The 24,239-nt window shown below is 36.5% G+C and overlaps 1 protein-coding gene across 1 annotated transcript in view; it reads right to left on the minus strand.

Annotated features, from left to right (window-relative positions):
* Cntnap2 (contactin associated protein 2) overlaps window positions 1-24,239 on the minus strand; it is a 2,085,894-nt gene that overhangs the window by 1,439,229 nt on the left and 622,426 nt on the right. Inside the window, exon 3 of the mRNA XM_057766295.1 lies at window positions 11,187-11,380. Coding sequence (XP_057622278.1) covers window positions 11,187-11,380 — 194 coding nt within the window. The remainder of the gene's footprint in view (window positions 1-11,186; window positions 11,381-24,239) is intronic.

A 24,239-nucleotide genomic window follows, 5' to 3' on the forward strand; every position in this document is an offset into this window, starting at 1 on the left:
TGACGATCAGTTTCAAAAGGCAAAATGGAGGTAGCAGCAGCAATAAAAACATACCAAAAAACCCCTTAGGCTTTTCTCTTGTTCCCAGACAAAGGGCAAAACTTCTCAAATAATGAGTGCTTTCCAAGTTTTACTTGGACTGAGAAGAATAGATAACAGGGACCAGAGTGATGAGGACATTGATTGGTGAGCGAAAGCGCTTTGGTTTCAAATCTTAGCCCTGCTGTGTTTTTTCTGCTTTCGTTTAGGATATTTTTCTTTGGTATGCATACATGCTATGATATAATCTCTACAATAAACGTCATTGATGTTTTTGCCACCATCACTCAGCTGCAGTGTTAATGCACCATGTCCTCCTGGGGAAGCACCCACCTCTAATCCTCCATGTCTGCAGCCCTGTGGTAGGGCTGAATAACAAATAAAATCAGCATATGTTTCTTGTTTTGAAGATTAAAGGAGATAAAGTACATGAAGCATTTCAATCCCCACTAAATGCTGGTTGGCTGTTATTATTATTTGCTAATTGGCGCAGGTGTAGCATTGGGCACTGCTTTGCTAAATCATAGGGAAATGTTTTCATGGATGTCACTGAAGTTGAATACTAATGCAATTATAAACCACTTAAGTGAGAATTGCAATAGGCCTACTGGCAGGCTCATGGAAATATGTCAGTAAAGTTCATGAGATCAGTACAGGTATTTATCTTAAATATTCTATCAGTTGGAAAACAAGACATCTATGCTTCTTTGCTCTGGGCAACTAAAAATCTCATTATGGCAGTGGATTGAGCCATTCAGACATCCTATCAACTCGCCATCTTCTTGCCCCGGTGATCATGTCACTACAGCCTATAATTAAGCTAGTTTAACTCCAGCAATCCAAATGCATTTGCCAAGATGTTTCAACAGTCTATTAATTCTTTTTCAAAGTCAGAATGGACAAAATTAGTTACTTGGCAAAGTTCTGCCCATAAGGTAAATGCAGAGAATAGGCATCTCCACAGTGAAAACAGGCACCCCCACAGTGGCCAGAACACAAGCAACCTGAGCTGTACATAATGGCATGTGCTTTGTTTAAAGTTAATGTCATGATTTTTATTGTCCCTGAACTTGGACTTTGTTATTCTCAAAGAGAAGCCTACCTCTTACTTTGTTCTGCCTTTTCTATCGCTTTCAAGCTGCAATCAATAACAGCAGCAACAAACTGGCAAATAATTAGAGGAGAGGAAAATAGGAGGATGAGAGGGAAATATATTTATGTGCGTTCTCTCTTAACTTATTTTTGATGAATTAATTATTAAAAGAACTCTGTGGGTAAGTAGTATTACGTCCCAGACTCCGGACAAACAGCTGAGGTGCCTATTAGAATACCAAACCGATGCTGGCAGCCAGTTTACTACAGGGTCCTCCTGGTTGTCATACCACTCAGCCCCTACCCCCTTACACACACCTTAAACTCTAGCCCAGAACTGTGCTGGGACTTCCCTTCCCCTAGCCTCTCTGACCCCTATGTAACCCACAAATTTTGATTATACCAGTCTCTTTGCCTCTTCACTGCCACTTTTGGTTCCCACTCTCCTAGCATCTTAGATTCTGGCTCTCCTTCCTCCCCAACTCCCTGCCCTTCCCCTCATGGCCTGGTTCAGTCAGTCTGATGACCATATGGCTATATCCACTGTGGACTCTTCCAGGTGCCTCTGCCTATGCTCTCCCTCATATCTACAATAAACCTCCTCTATCTTATCATCATGCCTTTATTTTTTTTTCCATTCATGTAGTATCATTTCAGATAGGTCCACTAAGACCCATAGAGAACTGATCAGCATGATTGAATTCATACAGTACTAATGCTGGAGCATGACTTGGATGTCTCTGGAATAGCTCCAGATCCCATTAATCTTGTCTTATACATACTGTGTGTGCTTTCAACATTGTTTTTATTTAGTCAAAATTAACAAGTGGATAGTTACAGTTAGTGGTACTTCTTGACAGGCTAAAATAGGCATTTGATACTATATAATATATCAGTGTCCATATATATTTGAATTTGTCAGATGTGAGTGACATCATGCTTTTTAAGTCTTGTCTCACTTTTCTGCAGAAAGAGAAGCACCAAGTGAGTTGTTAGGCTTTAAATAGCTATTGTGTGCTCAAAAGTGAATGCTGTGTAAGGAGTAGGGTGGGGATGGAAACACAGGACCTAGAAAAATACATACCCGCCCACCGAAGTTCTTGAAAAGCTCAGTCTTTATGTAACTTTGCTAGTATTGATTGAAATGATATGAAACCAGAGTTCATGCAGAAGTGAAGGCTTTATTTGCCTGTAAAAAGCTAGGAAGGATGTGGATGTTTATAAAGCCCCAGTCCAGTCCTGTAGGTACCTAATTCAATAGAGGAGCCACTGCTTGGGAAGCATTCATTTCCTCCTATCTGCAGGACAACTCTTTTTCCATTTAGGGAAGAATGTTTAGCACCTCAGCACGCCTCACGCAGCCCTATCCATCAGCCGCTCTAAGGAGAACCCTTTGCGTGGTCAGAACAATGATGGAAGGGTGGCCCAGTAGGACACAGTCAAGCTGTGTGTGTCTAACTCTACCACAGAACCCTCATTTTCACCCCCAGAAGACAGTACTTGTGTTTATTTTGTTCGTTATCAGATCCTTAATAGCGTTACTACTCAGTAAGAGCCAAGTGCCAATGCTGATTCTTTTTGCAAAAAAAAAAAAATAGTATGTTGCACTGTGAGTTTTAGTCCTTCTGGTTCAGAGACATGGAGGCTGATTCTAATTCATCTTTCTCATAGGAGCCCCTGAAATGCTAGACATGAGGTGCACTGCTTTCAACCAGTATGTGCTGCCTGCCAAACTGCCAAACTGGATGTCAAGGGTCTCCGGTAGATCTTTGAGATTTTGCCTTTCTAACAGACAGGGGTGTTGGGGGCTTCTGGTGTCTTGGTCACATTTGAGAAGCAGGGCACTCATAGGTCCCCTTCTGTGCATTTCTACTTCTGAACTACCAATATACAGTTTCCCCCATGTTCCCTCATGCTTCCCTTTTTCCAGTCCACAGACTATTACTCTTGTCTTTGTTACTCTCCTTTTCATATACAAACAGATGTATGTTCTCCTTAGGTAATAAAAAAATAAATAGAAAACAAAATAGGAAATCCCTCTTCCCAATCTTCATAAGCTAGGCCATGTGCCTCAAATTTGTAATACCAGAATTTGGAAGAATGAAAAACTTGAGGCCAGCATAAGCTACGAAAACCAGCCTACGAACCACAATTCCAGAGAACTTAGACAAGAAGGACACTAAGAGAGACTCACATAGATCTAATCTACATGGGACGTAGCAGAAAAAGCCGAGATCACCTGAGTAAATTGGAAACATGAAGACCTTGGGGAAGGGCTGAAAGGGGGAAGGGAGAGTCAGGAAGGGAAGCAGAGAAAAATGTAGAGCTCATTTAAAATCAATGAAAAAAGAAAAAAAAAAAGACCCTGTCTCAAAATGAATGAACAAACACACACCAATAGAATCTCCCAAGTCTATGGATATTCTTATGTTCTGTGTTCTCTCTCTCTCTCTCTCTCTCTCTCTCTCTCTCTCTCTCTCTCTCTTATTTATTTTTCTCACACAGTCTAACTCTCACTTATAAACCTGATTTGAATTCTTGTTTGTCTTGCACTTTTCAATTAGCCCCCAAAGACATAAATGCATACTATATACTAAAATAGTTTATCTCCTTTCTTGGAGTTTCAAAGTTAAAAATTGTGAATTAAATAAAATAACCATAACAGAAGCATCCTGATGATATTTTCCCTGACATCTTTTTTTTTTTAATTTTTTTCTGGACATGATTTGTATGGCAATGTCTAGGACCCATGATAGTAATTTACAAGACTATGGTTTGAGTTGCATATTAAACTCTTTTCTACCTACATTTTGAGTTATTATTCACTTCAAGCTGAAAAACACAGTCTAACACAATACTCATGTCAACAAATACATAGAAGAATGTCATTGTAAAGCCAATAAATTTATTTTCAACTTTCAAGGCCGGATCTAAGGTCATATCCTAGGTCAATGCCTTTGAATATCTCAAATTTACAAAATTCAGAACAATTGGATAGCTAGTATTATGTCACGTTCTGAGATCGTCACATAGAAAATTAATGTAATACAAATAGCCTTCATTAAGGCAAATACTACTGGGTAAACAAGATAAATACTATAATTAGTCCTATTTTACAGCTGAGAAAATTTATGCAGAGACTGAAATCTAAAATCTATCAGACTGCAAATTTGTGGACCTATATGAATAAAATTACCCAGGCAGCTAGGGTGATCTATGCAGAGCCCCTGGGCCTGCTTCTTGCAAGTCCTCTGCCCACAAGAAGCAATGCTTACTGTGTTCAAAGTTGTCTAACACATCCTACAATATTATTTGATTTCTACAAAATTACCACTTAAGCAGAATGCACACGTGTCTCAATTATCATTTTATTAGAAATCTTGGTAGATATCTATCTTCATCATGTTTTAAACATTTATATTTATTTGAATCCCAAATCCTATATAAGGACAAAAAATTGATTCCTTGTTGTGTGATTCCAATATGAAATTAAGTATTTAAGAATGTCCATATTCTTGATAAAAATCACTTAAAATATTTATTTTCTTTATTGTTAGTAATGTGTATGTGTGTGTGGGAGGAATGTGCACACAAATACAGGTTCCCATGGAAGTCAGATCCCCTGTAGCTGGAGTTAAAGAAGAGTGCAAGTGTCCTGCAACAGGTCTTTGAAAATGAACACAAGTCCTCTGCAGGAGCAGAATACAGTCTTCCCTGCTGAGCTCTCTCCAGCCCGGGGCACCTTTATGACACAACTTCTCAAGGAGTAAAATACACTCTAAAAATTTTAATGATAATTCCATATATCCTATTTATCTAATTATGAATATCTCAATGAACTATAAACAATAATTACTTGTTTGACTGTCAGTGAAAAACAATTTCCCTTGCTTGTATACTAAAACCTTAAATGTATACTAAAAATTCAAATTCACAATGACATTGCTTCTATATTTCATATTTTTAAGGAAAAAAATAGATACACAGGCATATTTGTTTGAAAAGTCCTAATACTGTAAAGAAGAAATATTGGATGGTTTCAAATTGACTTAAGTTGTAACAATGACCCCTTAGTATGAGATGCTCACAATGCAAATAAAATAAAGAAGAATGATCAAATATACTATAGAGACATTAACAGTGTGCATTAAAGAATCCAAACACCCATTAGGCTTATTAAAATTTATGGAAGTTTAAAAATATCAGCTAGTCAAAAAGAGGTATAAATAGAAAAATCTATTTTACAGAACAAAGGAGCTTGTTTTGAATTAATCTTGGAGTCCATTTTATCCCATATAAAGTATTAAAGATTTTTACTGACTTACATCAAAGATCATTTGGGAAAATATTTAATGAGATGCTCAAAAATGATACTATTCTTTCAAATACGCTTGTTTGGTCTTTCCTTCAAATACCATATTGTAGCAACACATTTGTCTGTGAAAGTCTGCAAGAACAACCTCAGACACCCATGAAGACAACTGCATTGGCAAATGGGGCAGTTGATGCTATCATCTGATGAGGACATTTGGGCAAGCCTGGAGAGAGGTTTTCTCTCTTAGTGTCTTATGCAGCAAGACTATTCTAAGCACACTACTGCAGTGTGGAACTGCATTCGTGTTGTGGATCCCTAATAAGAAAAGATTTTTAAATGATTTGGAAAATTGTGCAAGCACTATGACAAATGGTTGAAAAGATAGGACAGAATCACCCACTCATTTTTAAACGTTGTCCCCTTACATGGCTCATTGCACACAAGGCCATCATTATGGTAACAAATAATGTGTTACAAGCACTAACCTGACTTTTGGCTCAAAGCAAGGCCTCACAGCCCAAGTCGCTGGCCAGGCCTGTGGTATGCCAGGCACTGATGTATTGAGGCACTCTCTTCCCTGTGTTCATTTGGAAAGCATTTCAGACATTTGCTTATGTTCTACCTTCTGTGTGAAGTCATGTTTCCTTTACTGGCAATATTGTGGAGTATTTTAAGTCATGCATGAGAGTAAACAGAGATAGAATGTGCAAAGGACAGAGGGGATTGAAGCATTTGGGGTGCTCATCACTGTGGACGTGATGTGTAAATTGCTTCTAGGGTGGGTAATACTTGTGTTTCTAAATTATTATGTCTTGCCAAATTTGCTTACTTATATACTTGCAACATAAGATGTTGTTTTTCTCTCTAATTTTTAGATTAGGGTTTTCAGCCCTGGAGGAGCATTGAAAGTTTCTGGAATATAAAATAAATGAATGAGTCAAGATGCTTCATTCAGACCTTTGACACCACAGCTCAGCTTTCACTTTTTAGTCAACATGTTACAGCCTCATTGAAGAAAGGGGGTTTGAGCCGGGTGGTGATGATGCACATCTTTAACCCCAGTACTTGGAGCCAGAGGTAGGTGGATCTCTGTGAGTTCAAGGCCAGCCTAATCTACAAAGTGAGTCCCAGAAAAAAAAAAGAAAAAAAAAAAAAAAAAAAAACTAGAGCTGTCACAAAAACAAGCAAATAAACACAAAAAGTACTTTGGAAACTTTAATTAGGTGCTAGTAACAATTAACTAAGTGCTCGTATTGATTAGGGAATGCAGTTATTGATTTGACAGCACAAGAAGCATTTTTTTTTTCTGCTGGAATCTGTCTGCATTCCAGATGTTTGAGATGCTTAAAATTTGGATTAAAGAATGAAAGCTTATGAGTACATATTGGGCTTGTGTGCTAAAATTATGTAAAACAACGTGATGAAGTTTCAAATTTTTAAGCCTTAATAATTAATACTCTATTTGATGTGTTAGATAATGGTAGAATGTATATTTCCATGTTCTTGCTGAGAATCTAACAATGTAATTTCAGTACGAGAAGACATTTCTCCACAGTAGAAATTCCCAAGACATATGGTGGTAATTAATTTTGTCTGACACCTGCTGACTCTTCCAAAATGGATCAAAACTCTTTAAAAAATAATTAGAAATATATACTCATTTTCTCCTACAGAGAAAGAATACCATGTTTATATTATACAGATAATTTGGAAAGATATCTAATAAAATATAAGATAATACATATAATAAACAAAAAAACCAAATAAATAAAATACATGTATAATATAAACCTATTAAACATTAATAAATATTTTGCTATTTTGGTTTCAGATATCTGCTTTGAACCCTGAGTAATTAAATTTTCTGAGCAGTCTTGAATGGTGGAATTCTTATTTAATATCATGCTTAATGGACTTTTAGTAAGCAACTATCACACACATTATTTCTTTTTTTCCTTCATATAAGAGACCCTGCAAAAAATACTTCATAGAAGTGTACAAATTTGAGTTCTAGAACTATGTAAAATCAATGAGGGAGATCCTTTTTTATCTATTTGAATGTTGTCTTTCTCTTTTATTCCTTCCTTCCTTCCTTCCTTCCTTCCTTCCTTCCTTCCTTCCTTCCTTCCTTCCTTCCTTGCTTTTTTTGAGACAGAGTTTCTCTGTAGCTTTGGTGCCTGTCATAGAACCAGCTGTGTAAACCAGACTGGCTTTAAACTCACAGAGAGCCAACTGCCTCTTCCTCCAGAGTGCTGGAATTAAAGGCCTGTGCCACCACCACCCAGCTGAACGTTGTCATTTACGTACTAAAGGGGATACTACATAGAAGGAAATGTCCTTGTCAGTAAGGATACAGGAGTCTATTGTGTTAAATATTATCAGAGAGGACTGGAAGATTTGGCTAGTTGGACACATTTACCAGCTCACATTTTTGCATATCAAATATTCAGATAGGCCGGTTTAAGAATCTCTTAAAGAGACAATTCCAGGCAAAGTTGCATGACTTTCAAAATGTGTGAAGTGCTGACATTTTTTTGCTTATGTAATTTGTTTTTCCCTTTGTTTACTTGGTAAAATTTGTCAATAGCTACTATCCTTTAATTTTCATTTTCAACAGTTTTGCACTTTGCTTAGTGACCGCTCTTACCCCTACCTCTACCTCACTACTACTCTTGCTCACCCTCTCCCCTCCCAGTGATTCTCTCTCACAAGCATGCCTATTATTATTGTTTTGGGAGCCACCAATATTTGTGAACTCCTGTGTGACAATGGGGCTCTCTATTGAGCCAGGCGGACCCAGCACAATGGTGTTGCTAGAACCGGTGTACTGGGACCCAGGGCATGTAATACCCTTCATTTGAGTTCATGCTTCTAGCATGAAGACTAAGGAATGATTTTTTTTTATTAGTACTTACTCCTTTTTTTGGTTCTTTGCATACAGTACCAACAATTATAAAATCACTCAAAATATTTACATTGACTTTGAAAAATATTATATTAGGTATATCACCCATTTCCTTAACAGTTATAGCATTAAAAACTACTTATATTTGTTAAAATTACTATTCAATATATAGAATTGACCTTGCCTTCCATTCTCCTCAGGTTGTCAATCATAGGAATGAGTAAGAAATGTTAGCTCAATATCATGCCAACTTTAAAATCTTTTGACTACCTGAAAGTTTCATCTTGTAATAGTCTGTGAACCAAAAGGTTTTTCAACTTTGTCTAAACTTATCCAGATTACAAGATATTAAATAGAAATAGATTAATTACAATAAAATCTAATATTTAATTATCATCACTACTAATATTAAGCCTAGATATAGTTTGTTGATATTGTAAGAGTTAACATTCTATCCATTAATTCTTAAGGTATAACAGCAAAGTAGTTGAGGATGGTTAGAGGCAAATACAATTTATATCAGTCATCATTCTTGATATTAGCAGGATTCAAACATTTCTGCCAGAGGTTATTGGGTTCATTATGTGGAATGCTTACTAGCACTTAAATGTATTTCACAATATTTACATTGCTCCTTAAACTTGTTTGTAATTTTAAAGTTTTGTAATTAGCTCATACAGAATCTTCTAGAAATCACCACTTATTACTCATCACTCATCATTATGCTAATTTCAGTGAGAAACATGAAGAGATAAAACTAATGTTGGAATGGGAGAATATCACAGAAGCCCCCACTTTGTCAGCATCAGAGAAGGCTACATGGTCTTTGCACACAGCCTACCTTCTTCACATGAGCTGTTTTGAGAACTTTGCACCCACAGCTTATCTTGCCCTCATGAATTGTTTTGAGAACTCTACACACAGAGCCTATCTTGTTCTCCCGATCTGTTTTAAGAATTCCTTGAACACACAGTCTATCTTCTCCACATAAACTGTTTGGAGAACTCTTTGCACACAGCCTATCTTCTCCCCATGGTCTGTTTTCAGGGTGTTTTCCCTGGAGGAATCATTTCTATTGTTTACATGTATCACCAGAGGAATTCGAGTTATCCTAAGCAATCTTTTTTTTTATTAATTAATTTATTTAATTATTAAAGATTTCTGCCTCTTCCCCGCCACCACCTCCCATTCCCTCCCCCTCCCCCAATCAAGTCTTCCTTCCTCCTCAGCCCAAAGAGCAAGCAGGTTTCTCTGCCCTGTGGGAGGTCCAAGGACCACCCACCTCCATCCAGGTCTATTAAGGTGAGCATCCAAACTACCTGGGCTCCCACAAAGCCATTACGTGCAATAGGATCAATAGATACCATCTTACACCGGTCAGAATGGCTAAAATCAAAAACACCAATGATAGCCTCTGCTGGAGAGGTTGTGGAGAAAGGGGCACTCTCATCCATTGCTGGTGGGAATGCAAACTTGTGCAACCACTTTGGAAAGCAGTGTGGCGGTTTCTCAGGAAAGTCGGGTTCAACCTACCTCTCGACCCAGCAATACCACTATTGGGAATATACCCAAGAGATGCCCAAACATACAACAAAAGTATATGCTCAACTATGTTCATAGCAGCATTGTTTGTAATAGCCAGAACCTGGAAACAACCTAGATGCCCTTCAATGGAAGAATGGATGAAGAAAGTATGGAATATATCCTAAGCAATCTTACCTTTCAAACATATCTGCCTTCAGTCCTGTTGTGGCTAAACCTGACTGCTATCCACCATCAAAGCAAATCAAGACTCTAAAATCACTACTTATAGCTAAGCCACTATATATTGTTTTATTGCATACATAAGTAGATTAGTACAGCCCTTTTTTTATGTCTCTGTAACTTATGCCAGAGGCTTTGGGTTATCTTCAGAATGTAATGAGAACTTCTCATTAAAGGGATATTTTCCTTTTAATGTGTTTCCCATAAATTACAATACATAGGTACTATTGATAGATAGCTTGGCTTGAGATGAGTTATTTCTACAATCCTTCTTGGGGGAACATATTTATCATTAGGGATCACGTGCCTAGTTCACAGTATGATTACCATCATTGGCCACTCATGTGGTAATGCATGTGAACTATAGTAAATTCTCAACTTCAGAAACTCACATGAACATTTTGCACTTTTAAAAAAATACCTATTTCCAGTAAGTGAGCCCTGACAGGTTGAAAGTACCCACTTATCAGGCTATTACCATGAGCCAATCCTCTACCTTTTCCCTCTTTCTGTTTTATACTCATTGTTTTTCTTGATTTTTTATCATAGATTTAAATATAGGTTGATAAACTAAAATAGCTCATGTATAATTTAGTGATAAAATTATTCTATTATGATGACTATTTGGTTGAAAACATAACTTTCCAATCAGAGCTGAGATATTTTCAGAGTACATGGATCAAATTTTATTTCACAATGGAATAATAGAATGTTTTCACAGATCTGTAATGATGGTTTGAAAGACCATTCTTTAATTGGGTTTTCTATAGATCTGATCCTGATTGGTCCAGGTGTGACTGGCATCTTTATGTATTAACAGTTCTTCAGGTGATTTAAATGATTTATCAAGACAGAGACCCACTAATCTATGAAGTGGATGTGCATTTGCAGCTTAAACAAATGAGTCTTAATGACCAAAGCTGAATTAGTTCATTAATCAGTTAATTAGTAGACTTCCAATAGTTTTCATAAGCCAGTATTTGCCGCTATGAACAGCCCACGTGAGTCCTCTCCCATTTGCACATGTTTTCCATTCAGTTCTGCATTGATACATTTCTGATAGTGACTCACCCAGATATTCCCATCTTGATGATAGGGCTTCCAGTTTCTCCCAGTGTCACTGTAGAGCATCCGATACTGTGTCACCCAATCAGAACTGCTATACCTTCCTTGGGTTGCAATGGCACTGATCTGCTTCCGATTGCCAAAATCAACCTGAAGCCATTGATAGTGGTCACTGTCTGATGGTGACCATCCCCCAGCACCTGAAATGGACAGAAGCAAAGGGGAAAATGGAAGTTTAAAATTGAACTCTTACAATTAAAAATGGATTATTCTATATATCTTAATTGGCCTTTTCAGTGCTATATTTCACAGATGTATTATGAAGTATCCTTTATAGATGCCATTGGGACTCCAACTAATATTCTTCCAGCTGGGTAACATTGGTTCTTTAACCTCTTTATGGTGTAATTATGTGCTCATTTTCTCCTGAGCAAATGTCTTCATAATTCCTCAATTAGATCTTATTAGTATATGTCAAAGTCTAATTGACTGAGGGTTGATCAATTTGCCATGAACTCTTCTGTAAAAACCATAAGAAAAAATATGTAGCTATTCTTTTTCCTCATGTGAGGTTTTATCATTTAGCAAATTATAAACAAAACAAAACTCAATTATAACAACTTTCAAATACGTTTTGTTTAAAGAAGTTCAGAATCAAAGCCTGTAGATACCCTGTTTCTTAAAATAAATTACAACTGGATATTAAAGTTTTGGACTCATGAGAGGTGAGGTATGTTGGAAATGAATCACTAATATTAGAAAGGGATACTGTTACTTGGTAATAAAGGCAATATTACTTGATAGCCACATGTTATATAAATTATTTGAGACACTAGACAAACTTAAATGTCTTTGAGAAAATATGATACTTGGTCAGCAAATAGTAAGAAAGGAGAATTTTTTGAAGTCAAATAGAGTTAACAGAGATTAAAAGGATTCAAATTCTGGTCCTATCTGTGACTGCCTACAAATAAATTACAGAAAGTATGCTAGAGAAAGTTTGGCGTTTAGAGACACTGAAGAGAATAATTGATGGATTTTAGCAAATTATCCAAGACAGAGCATATCAAAATATACTTATTATTTTAAAGATAAAAGATTTAAAGACAGAGAATATAATCTATTCTCTGAGGATAGCCAGTGATGCAGTATGTTTTTAACATTGTTTGTTTACTTGGAATATATATCATTTTGAATGATAGTAAAACAGCTTTCAAAGCAAATAAGAAAACTGAACAAACATGCAAAGACTATTCTGAGAACTGAAATCTGACTCACACAAGAGGATGTATAAGTAAGGCGAGCCATGCTAGTTTCCAGATTTGGAAATGATTTCCTTCCCAGGTGATGACATGAAAAGAAGATCCAATGAGTTTAAGAGTGTCCTGGGGCAGAAGCAGAACAAGTTTGCAGCTACTGAGGAAACTGGAAACCACTGGGCAGAGTCTCATAAAGGAAGTGGCTTTGTAGGGAAAGATCATTGAAAATTCATCATGAGTATTTATGAAGTCTGTATGGTAGATCAAATGTATGTTTTCAGGCCAACATTTCATAGGATTGGTTAAATGAAGTTCTGAGATGAATACCCAGGTGTTGCACAGGGTGAAAGAATTTGATTACAGACCAGATCAGAATGGCTTTTCTTGTTGAACAAAACTAGTCAAGCAGTAGCAATCACAAGAAGGTCATCCATTAGAAGTAGGGATGGCATAGTTCATTGACGACGATGATGATGATGATGATAATGATGGTGATGGAATAAAGGTTAGTCATTATACTTGAACAGAGGTTACTAGAAGTCAGCTAAACACAGAAATAAACTCCTTGCTGGAACAGAAAACAACTCTAAGTCATGGCAGGCCATTAAAATTAAAAAATCCAACAACAATCACATTTATAATGTTTACTATAAATTCAACCACTAGGTCTTTGGAGAAGCAGGAAAATAGGAGTCACAACCAGAGAAAAGTCACTATGCAGAAATGGATCTCAGAATGATAGATATAATAATAATTATCAGATGAAAACTTGTTAATTATTAAAAATTAGTAATACTTTTTTAAAGAATACACATAAAAATTTTAAAAGAAAGTAGAAAAAATTATGGGATAAAAATTAGTGAAAGAGAATATAATGGAAACTTTAGAACTCATATATGTGTGTGTGTGTGTGTGTGTGTGTGTAATTAGAAGACCACTTGTCTATCTTCATAGAAGATTGGATCCAACTGTACTTTGGATGCTAAACATTCTCCAAAGATCCCTGTGTTTGAGACCTTTGCCCTATTATGGTTCTGATTGATACTTTAAGACACTGGAGTGACTGGGAGATACATTGGTCATTGGTAGTGTACCCTTAAGGATGATATTGGAACACTTTTCTCTCTCCTCTTCATTTATGCTCAGAGGTGGATAATATGAAGAAGCTTATGGGATGACTACCAACTATCCACTTGGGACAATGTATATGTGTTGAAAAAATGTTTGAAAGTCATTAAGTACAAATAATTGAGAGTTTATTAAATCCATGCAGAATGAGCACAAATAAAATATATAAGTGTACTTTTTCATTGGACTTTCCACAGGGCAGGGAACCCTGACTGCTCTTGAGACTGGAGAGGGAGGAGAAGAGGAGTGGGGGGAGGGATAGAGGGGCGGGAGGAGAGGGAGGGAAATGGGAGGCGGGGAGGAAGCGGAAAATTTTTTTTCAATTAAAAAAATGTTAAATAATTCTAAAATATTAAATAAAAATTAAATTAAAAAAAGAAAAAATGTTAAAGATAAAATCTGCAATATCCTTAGAGGGCAGAAACTTTTCATTAGAAACAATACAGGTCAAAAAGCAATGGAACTGAGTACTAATGGCAGGAGGGAAAGAAACCGAAAAGTCTTCATGAGAACTTTCTATACTCACCAAAGACAACCTTTAAAATAAAGTAACACAATAATACTTATCTTAAAAGCTATAACAATTAATTACATATCTGTTTATATTGCTAAAAAGATAAAATAGACAGTTTTGGTTTGTTTGCTATTAGAATATCTAAGTACATAAAGAAATAGGCTAGGGATGGTTCAGTGTGCCAATACATGTTAAATAATTGTGTTTAAATTTTCTCTGGAAGATAATTGATTGTTTAGGACAAAAGCTTTTTCATTACAGCATTTATAGTATATAAAGTAGCAAACTCTGGGAGCATGATAGCATCAAGATGAAAGACTAGACATAGAGAACCCTAAGTCCTCTACTTCACGCACTGAACGGTTATTGATAGAGGCTAATTCTTGGGCCAGGTGCCTTTTCCATTACAGGTTGAATACTGAATATTGCAGGTTATGTCATTGCTCCTACAATTAGGCTAATTCTATTGGAATATAGCAATCTAACACATTCTGTAAAGATAGTGTGGCTATGTTCTAATAAAAATGTGTTTATACTGTGAACTTTGATGATAATGCCTCACTGATAAAAGGTACCAAGCCACATGACTAACACAGACAAGAATTATGGGTCATATTAAAATGTACGAATTAGTTAATAAGAAGCCTGAGCTAATAGGCCAACCAGTTTATAATTAATGTAGGCCTCTCTATGTTTCTTTGGGACTGAAAGGCTTTGGGACCAGGTGTGTGTGTGTAGTGGTGGTAGGGGAATGACAAAAAGCGCTATCAACACTTGACAGTGCTGTAATACAATACTTATATTTGAAAGTTTGCAAAAGATGAATTAATTAACAAATGCCATTAATGACCAGAGTGACACTAATAGACATGCTAGTGTGCAAGGGGTAAACCTCATGAGGCCCCACCCCCAGACATAAAACAACAGGAAACTAAGGAATGCTGAGAGAAGGAGAGATTGTTCAATACCAAGTAATCAGTCCTGAAAACGTATACATGTATAGGTTTACTGACTTAGTGGGTGGTACCGTTTGGAATAACAGTTAAAGTAAACAAGGCAGAGGGAATTAGAGAAAGAGAGAATAGGGAGTGGTGAATAGAAAGGGTTGGAAAAGGGAAATGAGGTCATTTAATTTTAATTTTTAAAAAATATAGAATTATTTTATTTTCAATAAAAATTTAAAAATTTCCCTGTATCTAATACATCAAGATATTTAGAAAAGACATATATGTATGGTATCTTAACTGCTTATTACTAGCTATAGAATGTATGTGTGTGTGCGTGCATGTGTGTGTCTGTGTGATCTGTCACAATTGCTTGTCAGTTCTTAGTCTACCTTTAGACAGCATTTTAACAGAGTGATCTTTGCGAAATATACCCAAACTGTCTCATCCATTTACCTTTAAATTATCTCTACTCTTTCCAGAGCTTGGCCTCTTGCCATCACGTGGAGGAGACACAACCAGAACATATTATCAACACATTCACATGTCCTCCCTCAACTTAGCTAGGCAAATTTTTACTTAAGTAACAGAATGCTCCCTTCACAAGGTGTTTCACACAGTGAATGCTCTGAAGAGCCCTCCAGGCCTCCCTTACTCCTGGGAATCTCACTTTCTTAGTTTCTGAAAACACTGCAGGACACTGAATTTGGGGGCAATTGCTCTTCAGAAACTTCTTGAAAATAATGTAAAGAGAAAGTTTCCCAAGTTAATGTCCCCTCCTTTCCTGTTCAAATGGTGTGACTCTGTTTCCTGGGGCCATCAAGGGCTGGTACCTGCTGTGATTTATTAAAGTTCTGTGTCTCAGAGTTCCCTGAAGGATTGATGATCGTCTTCATTGAGATTGGGCCATGACTTGGCGTCTCTCTTTTCTGCATAATTCCTTCCTTTTCCTCAGGTATTCATCTCCAACGTATTTCTTATCTAATTATCTCATCCATGCCACTACTCAAGCTAAAATTTGCAAGTTGAGAATTCTAGTCTGCCAAAGCTCTATTTGATCGTGTATCTGTTAGTCTGTTCACCATCAGTGTGTTACTTGCCTTGGGCTTATACTTGCTTATTATCTACTTGTTGACTTAATATTTCTTATGGCTAAGAATCATCTACCTGTTTCTCAAATTCTGTGAAATAAATTTGGGAGCCACAGATATATTTTTAGAATGATAATGTGCTCAGTCAAAAAATGACTACATTTCCTTTTACTGGCAGGATTTTGAGGGAGGGTTTTAGGTAGCCCACACGGCCTCAAACTGGTTAAATAGCTTGAATTTACTCACCTTGAACTCACAACCCTCCTATGACCACTTCCCAAGTCTAAGTTTATAAACATGTGCCAACATATCCAGCTATATTTTCTTATTAGCTGAAGAGTTTCAACCCTTGAAGAAATTCATTGCTAATTGCAATAGGAAAGTTCTATCTATATATTTCACAAAGCAATATAATGATTTTGCCAATGAAATCAACAAGCAATTAATATAAAGAGCATAGAGGAAGCAATATGTTCCATTGATTAGTGAAAACATTTTTCCTGTGACTCACTAATGAATACTCCAAAATAAATTTTCTTTACTTAGCCACTTTTGTCACATTGCTTTTCAGTAAGTAGGCAATTAACACACAGCTACTCAGTCCAATTTATCTCATTACTTTTAACAAGAAGGAATTTACTGTCAACTTTAAAGGAAACAAATATCTCAAGAAAGGAAAAGGTAAGTAAAACTTACTTATTTTTATTTTTAGCGGATGCAAGTGTGGAGAGAACAGGTGATTCACTCAAGGAAAGCAAAAGTCAGTTTCCCAGGGAACATGGTAGAAAGATCAATATCAAGTTTTCCATTTTTCTTTGATCTATCAAGCATGTAATTTAAGGAAGTTGATTACTTTGTTTATTTGGCTTGTGAAACTCGTAACCTCTATTGATTCACAGATTAGGAATGATTCATTTTAGATCACAAAAGTCCCCAAACAGCATGTTGTAGGGAAGAAGTGTCTGTTCTGTTCCCCCATAACAGGTCAGAAGTGATCTGAGTGCATACTGATGGAGGAAGGATAGCGAGTTTATGAAAGAGAGGTGGGAAGAAGAGGAGGCAGAGATGCTGATGCTGAAGAGTCAGAAGTTCCTAGTATCTAAGATTTGAGAAAGTTTTACCTAACTACTAAATAACTTGTATACTGCTGCAGTACGTCAAAACCCATGTGCTAATGTCTTAACCTTCCAATGTTCCTTCAATAAGCTTTTGGCACTCTTATTTTGTGCCCTTCCTTCAAGCTATCTTTCAGCAAGTGTCATCTCTGTCTCCCCAGAGTGGGCACACACACACACACATATGTGTGTGTGTGCAGACATATTTTTAAACTCGAAGCACATTGAGTTTGTATTTAGTCTATGGGGATTGAGTGATTAATTATGATAGGGTGATGTGGGATGTTCTTCTGTATATGTGTTGCTTTTCTTGGTTAATGAATAAAGCTGCTTTGGCCTATGGCAGGGCAGAATATATCCAGGCTAGAAGAGATATATATAGAGAATAGGTAGAGTCAAGGAGACACAACGTAGCTGCTGAAGGAGACAAACACTGGAACCTTACTGAGTAATCCACAGCCTCTTGGCAATATACAGAAGAATAAAAATGGGTTAATATAGCTAGTTAGAACTGCACCTAAGGTACTGGCCAAGCAGTGTTGTAATTAATATAGTTTCTGTTTATTATTTGTGTCAACATGGATGGGAAACAAATGAGCAGTCTCCATTTACAAAATGATGTCCAATGCGGCATAGATCCACACAAGACCTAAAAAAGTCTAAAAAAGCATAAAAGAGAGGGCTTGTCACCCCACAATAATGGGGAGCCAAGCGTAGTAGCTTCTTGGTAGCATTTTTTTCCAGATAGGCTCTGTTTGCTGGCCAGAAGCAGAGGCATGACTTCTTTAAGAAAGAACTTCCTGCTTCATGCTGACATCAAGATCAGCTTTTGAATGACTCTGGCTCTTTTGGGAGGTACTGCTATAGAGCACGTAAGTGGGGGGTCTGTGAGCATCATGTTACAAATTGCTTAATGGCTCACAGAGGCAGGGAGTAGACCTCCGCCATATTGGACAGGGTAGAGCAAACAGGCAAGGCTGTAGAGTTGGTCCTCGCCATGTCCGATTAGCATTAAAAAAAATGTTCCTGGTCAGAAAATGATTACAGATGCACAATAAAGACAGATTAGATATTGTAACTTGAGACTTCTAATTTGTTTCCTGGCAGCCAAGATCCGAATAATCACACAGAAACTATATTAATTACAACACTGTTTGGCCAATAGCTCAAGCATATTTTTAGCTAGCTTTTATGTCTTGAATTAACCCATTTGTATTAATCTATATAGCACCACAATCTCATGGCATTATCTCATTTTGTACATGCCTTGTTTCCTCAGTGGGTGACAGGCATCTTTTCCTTTTGGCAGCTACATGGCATCTATCTGACTCTGCCTACTCTCTTTCTATATCTCTGTTTGGACTTGCCTCCTGGTTTTACCCTGTTAAGCCATTAGCCAAAACAGATTTATTCACTAAACAATAAGAGCAACGAATATACAGAAGGACCTCAAATATCAATAGAGAACCTTGAGAAATGTATGAAATCAGTATTCTGACTATATGGTATGCTGGGGCACCATGCAAAGTGAGTTGGGTCCTCCTATAACAATCATTAATCAAGAAAATGACCAACAAATTTGCCCACAGGTCAATGTGAATGAATGTGTTTTCTCAGTTGACATCCTCTCTTCCCAGATGACCCATACTTGTATAGAGTTTACAGTGAAGTAACCAATACAGATGATGTCAGCCCTCTGAACTCATGTGGCAGATACTTTGCTTTGCTATTTGTAAATCAGTACCTCTGAGAGGAGTGAGGAACTGCACGGGAGGGTCAAGAGAGGGCATGAAGAAGCTTTTCCAGTAATAAATGGCTCAGAAACTCATAGGGCACTCACACTAGTGTTTTGTGACATCATCAGAGTCTATATAAATCTAGTTTCTAATTTAGAAGAAAACAGTGAAAAAATTTTCAATTAAGGATAGAACAACCTTTAATAACTGGCCAAGAAATATGTATCAGATGAAAAGAATAAATTGAAAAGGAGTCTCCAGGCAAGACAGCATTATGAGTTCAGGCTTTCAGGTCTCCGTTTTGCTCTAAAAATACAATATTTTTGATAAGATAGATAAAAAGAAAATTGGAAAGACATAGCCAGGATCAAAAATATGATAAGCATCTCCATGCACAGGAAATGTAATGAACATGCAAAGCATGAGTAGGGCTGATACTGAGGCCCACTGAGTGAGGGCGTGCTGCACACTAAGGTAGGATAATTCTCAGCTATCACAAAACATCAGTGAACAGTGAATGTGAGTTAACTGTGTGCTTCACAGTCAGGATGCCCGAGACTGAGCACAGTCCAGATTTAACATGTTTGCTAAAACAGAGAAAAACTTGTTATGCAAGGCTACTGGCTCTTGGAGGTGGAAACAGACATGTCTTCTGAAATAACACCCATTGGCAGGCAACTGGACTTAAAATTTGTCTGTATTGTCAGACAAAGGCAGAGAGAGGGCCAGTAGTGTAAGAATGTAAGAATGTAAGTTTTTTCTTTCTTTTCATGAGGAAGAACAACAGAGTAAAAAAGGGGGTGGAAGATGATAGATATTAGTTTAAAATGTGTGTGTGTGTGTGTGTGCGTGCGTACGCGCGCACACATGCATGTGCATTCACAGAAAGAATGTGAAAATCAGAATCCAAATAATAGGGGGAAAAATGAATGTCATAAAGTCAAATTAACATCTTCGTGTATCAGTTATCAAGAAGCATGGGAAAAACACATTTTAACTTTTCAAATATATAAACAAACACTGCCATCCATTATAAGTAACAAAAATTATCAGTTACATCATGAAGAAATAAAACTTTTAAAGGCAGACAATAAAAGGATTTCTTTAAAAAAAAGTGGAAAGGTGATCTTAGAAATCAGAAGAAAATATACTGAGGGGAAAGGCTTTTATAAGTAACAACCATACTTAAAAAGGGTCTTAATGTGTTTTTTACTGCTTGATAAACCCTATGACCTAAGGCAACCTGGAAGAGGAAAGTGTTAATTTGACTTATTCATCCCTGGTCACAATTCATCCCTGAGGAACTTAAGACAGGAACCTGGAGGCAGGAACTGAAGTAGAAACCTTTGAGGAGTACTGCTTGCTGGCTTGCTCCCCATGACTTTCTCAGCTTGCTCATATAACCCAGGATCACCTTCCCACATTGGACTAGACCCTCCTACATTAATCAACAATGAAGAAATTGCACACACACTTGCCTACATGCTACTGTGTGTGACAGGGGCCTTTTTGAAATTTAATATTCCTCTTTTTAGACAACCTTAGATTGTAGCAAGTTGACAAAAACCACTAACCACACCGACATACACAGAATATCAACATTTAAATAAACAGGCAAACTGTCTTTCAGTGTTAAAACTAAGTTGATATGATTCCAGAAACTAAAAGAGTTTTCAAAATATTGGAAATATTACCTAATGTTAACATGTTACATCATGTGTAAGTGGAGGCAAGACAGAAGAAAAGTTAATAAAGTGTGACATTTCAGAAAAACTGAAAGTGTAAGAATATATTTGAGAATTACCTCACTGAAGAACAACAAATAGAACAGACATCTTAGGATGTGCTATAAAGGAGCTTGCGAATGAACTCAGACTCTATTTCCAGCAGGATTCACATGGCTGTGAAGATGTCTGAGGAGGTGGGTAAGTAGACCTCAATTAAGAGCATACTGTTGTCACAGTAGACAGGGGAGATGGCTGAGCCTGTGCAATCGATGCCACAAATGTGAGAAAATAGCATGTCATAGTCATATTGACAACTTAATGATGCCTATGTGAAATTATATAAAGAATGAACATGAAAGCTATTTCTTAAGGTAAAAGATCATGAAGATGTAGAACTGTGAATATGATTGCATAACAAGAAAGAAGACTATTTCTCTTCTATTTTAGATACCTATAACAGGAATAAGTTTTTATATTATCCTGGGAGCAATAAAACTGACAACTGAGGACAAGGAGTTACCTCCCTAGATAGTTGCAATGCTGTGAAAAAGATGTGTCTGAATTAGCTACTTGAATACAATTAAATTGAGATTATATCCCAGAGAACTGACACTATCCATAAACACAATCTTAGTTTCTTTGCATATGTATCAAAGCTTCTGCAAGAATAACAAAGAGAAGAAACACCACAGCATCATGGACCCAAGTCATAAATATTGAAAATAAAGGTCTGGTAAATTTGTAGAATAGGAACACAAAATTACTTTTTCAGAGTCTTTTTTTAAATTAATTAATTAATTTATTTATTTATTAAAGATTTTTGCCTCCTCCCCACCACCACCTCCCATTTTGGGAATATACCCAAGAGATGCCTTATCATACAACAAAAGTATATGCTCAACTATGTTCATAGCAGCATTGTTTGTAATAGCCAGAACCTGGAAACAACCTAGATGCCCTTCAATGGAAGAATGGATGAAGAAAGTATGGAATATATACTTTTCAGAGTCTTGCTGCTGTGTTTTGGATAATTGGAAGAAAAAGGAAACAGTCAAAAAAGCACAGTGCTCTCTCTACAGTGCACAGAAGAGGTAGTAGTGGTGGGTTATAACAGTGGATTATTTTTCTTTGCTTTTCACGTTTTATTGATTTTATTGAGCTATACATTTTCTCTACTTTTCTCCCTTCCTCTCTTTTCCCCTTCAATACTCTCTCATGGTCTCCATGTTCCCAATTCACTCTGAAGATCTTATCTTTTTCTACTTCCCATGTAGATTAGAACCATGTATGTCTCTCTTTGGGTCTTCATTATTGTATAGGTTCTCTGGGAGATTGTGAATTGTAGGCTGGTTTTCTTTGATTTATGTTTAAAAACACTTATGAGTGAGTACATATGATAATTGTCTTTCTGAGACTGGATTACCTCACTCAGTATGATGTTTTCTAGCTCTATTCATTTGCCTACAAATTTCAAAATGTCATTATTTTTTTCTGTTGTGTAGTACTCCATTGTGTAAATGTATCACATTTTCCTTATCCACTTTTTGGCCAAGGGGCATTTAGGTTGTTTCCAGGTTCTGGCTACGACAAACAGTGTTGCTATGAACATAGCTGAGCACATTTCCTTGTGGCACAGTTGAGCATTCTGTGGATACATATCCAAAAGTGGTATTGCTGGGTCTTGAGGAAGGTTGTTTCCTAAATTTCTGAGAAATCACCAGATTGATATCCAAAGGGGCTGTAGCAGCTTGCTGTCTTACCAGCAATCAGGAGAGTTCTCTTTACCCCACAACCTCTACAGCATAAGTTGTCATCAGTATTTTTTGATCTTGGCCATTCTTACAGATGTGAAATGAAATGTCAGAGTTGTTTTGATTTGCATATCTCTGGTAACTAAGAATGTTGAACATTTCCTTAAGTGTCTTTCAGCCATTTTAGATCCTAGTGATCAAAGACCTCAACATATAGTCAGTCACACTGAACTTCATATAGAGAAATTGGCAAGTATACTTAAATGCATTGGTACAAGGAGACTACTTACTAATATAACCCCAGTAGCACAGACATGAGAGAACCATTAATAAATGGGATCTCCTGAAATTGAAGAGCTCTGTAAAGCAAAGGACATGATCAACAAGACAAATCGGTAGCCTACAGAATGGGAAAAGATCTTCACCAACCTCACATCAGACAGAGATCTCATCTCCAAATTATACAAAGAACTCAAGAAATTGGTCATCAAAATAACAAATAAAAAATGGAGTAAAAATTTAAACAGAGAACTCTCAACAGAAGAAACTAAAATAACAGCTTCCTTTTAAAACTCAGTCCTTGTTTCATAGGACAGAAAGACATACAGATCTGTTCTAAATCTTAATTCTAACAAAAATTCAGTAAAATCTCTAATAGTATAGTGGTTAAATGTGAGCTGGAAGATATTGATTTACTTGCTCTGAAAATGATGAGTAATCATGGCTCAAATATGTTGATTAATGACCCTTTCAACTTGAAGAGAGATTTTGTAATGACAGTGTACAGGCCTTCATCTTGCATACTCTCTTTTTTTTATTACCTGGGACAGAGAAGACCTGATTATAAAATTGTCACTTATATAAAATTATTAAAAATAACTGGCTGGAGAACTAACTAGATTATGATATATAATGTTTTTGACTGGCTCTAAACCTGAGCACATAACTTTATAATTTGTTCTACGATCAATATCAAATTAAGATGTTCATTATCGATGCTTACAAATAATTATGTAACCCAGGTTCATTTTATACAGTGATATTGTGACTCTAAGTATATATATACTGAGGATTTTTATATTTTGTTCCTGAATCATCACAAGTTTACATATGTCTGCATGGATAGATGGTTGACAGAAGATACCTAGATAGAGTCTACAGTCATTTCATCAGGTATACAGAGTAACCATTTCTAGAATCTCATAGTTCTCTCTGTTTCTGTGCTATCAGACACTTTTTGTATTCTCTAGCAATTTCTTCAGGGATATACCAATGAGGTTGCTTTTACAAAGAAATTGATTGCTTCCTTTCTTTATTTTGCAGTACAATATTATATAATATAGTTCATTTTCTTTGTTTTTATAAAATTAGAGGTATACATATACCTAGCTCAGTGCTACTGCAAATAGTGCTGCCATCTTCATGTCCATTTAAAAGCATTTATATGCATATGCATTTTTTAGGGGTATGTAGCCGAGGGAGCTATTACGCAAATTTGCAATTTTTAAGCCATTAGTGTATTTTAAGGGTAAGTTTGCCATGTTCCCAATATAGTTGGAGTAGTCATGTCAAAATAGTTCTTAATGTTGGCTAAACTTGGTGTTTTAACTCTCACTAAACGCCCATATAGTTCAAACTCAACAGTGTAGACCACTGTGGACTTAATTCATGTCATCTTTATAGCTACTATTCCGTGAACTCTAGTTTTAGGGAAGATATCAAGGCTATTGGTACAAGAATAAAGAATGTCATCAGTAAAGGAAACAGAGATAGGAAAAGAAGAAGCTGGATTAT

Source organism: Chionomys nivalis, chromosome 1 (assembly GCF_950005125.1).
Source record: "Chionomys nivalis chromosome 1, mChiNiv1.1, whole genome shotgun sequence".
NCBI lineage: Eukaryota > Metazoa > Chordata > Mammalia > Rodentia > Cricetidae > Chionomys > Chionomys nivalis.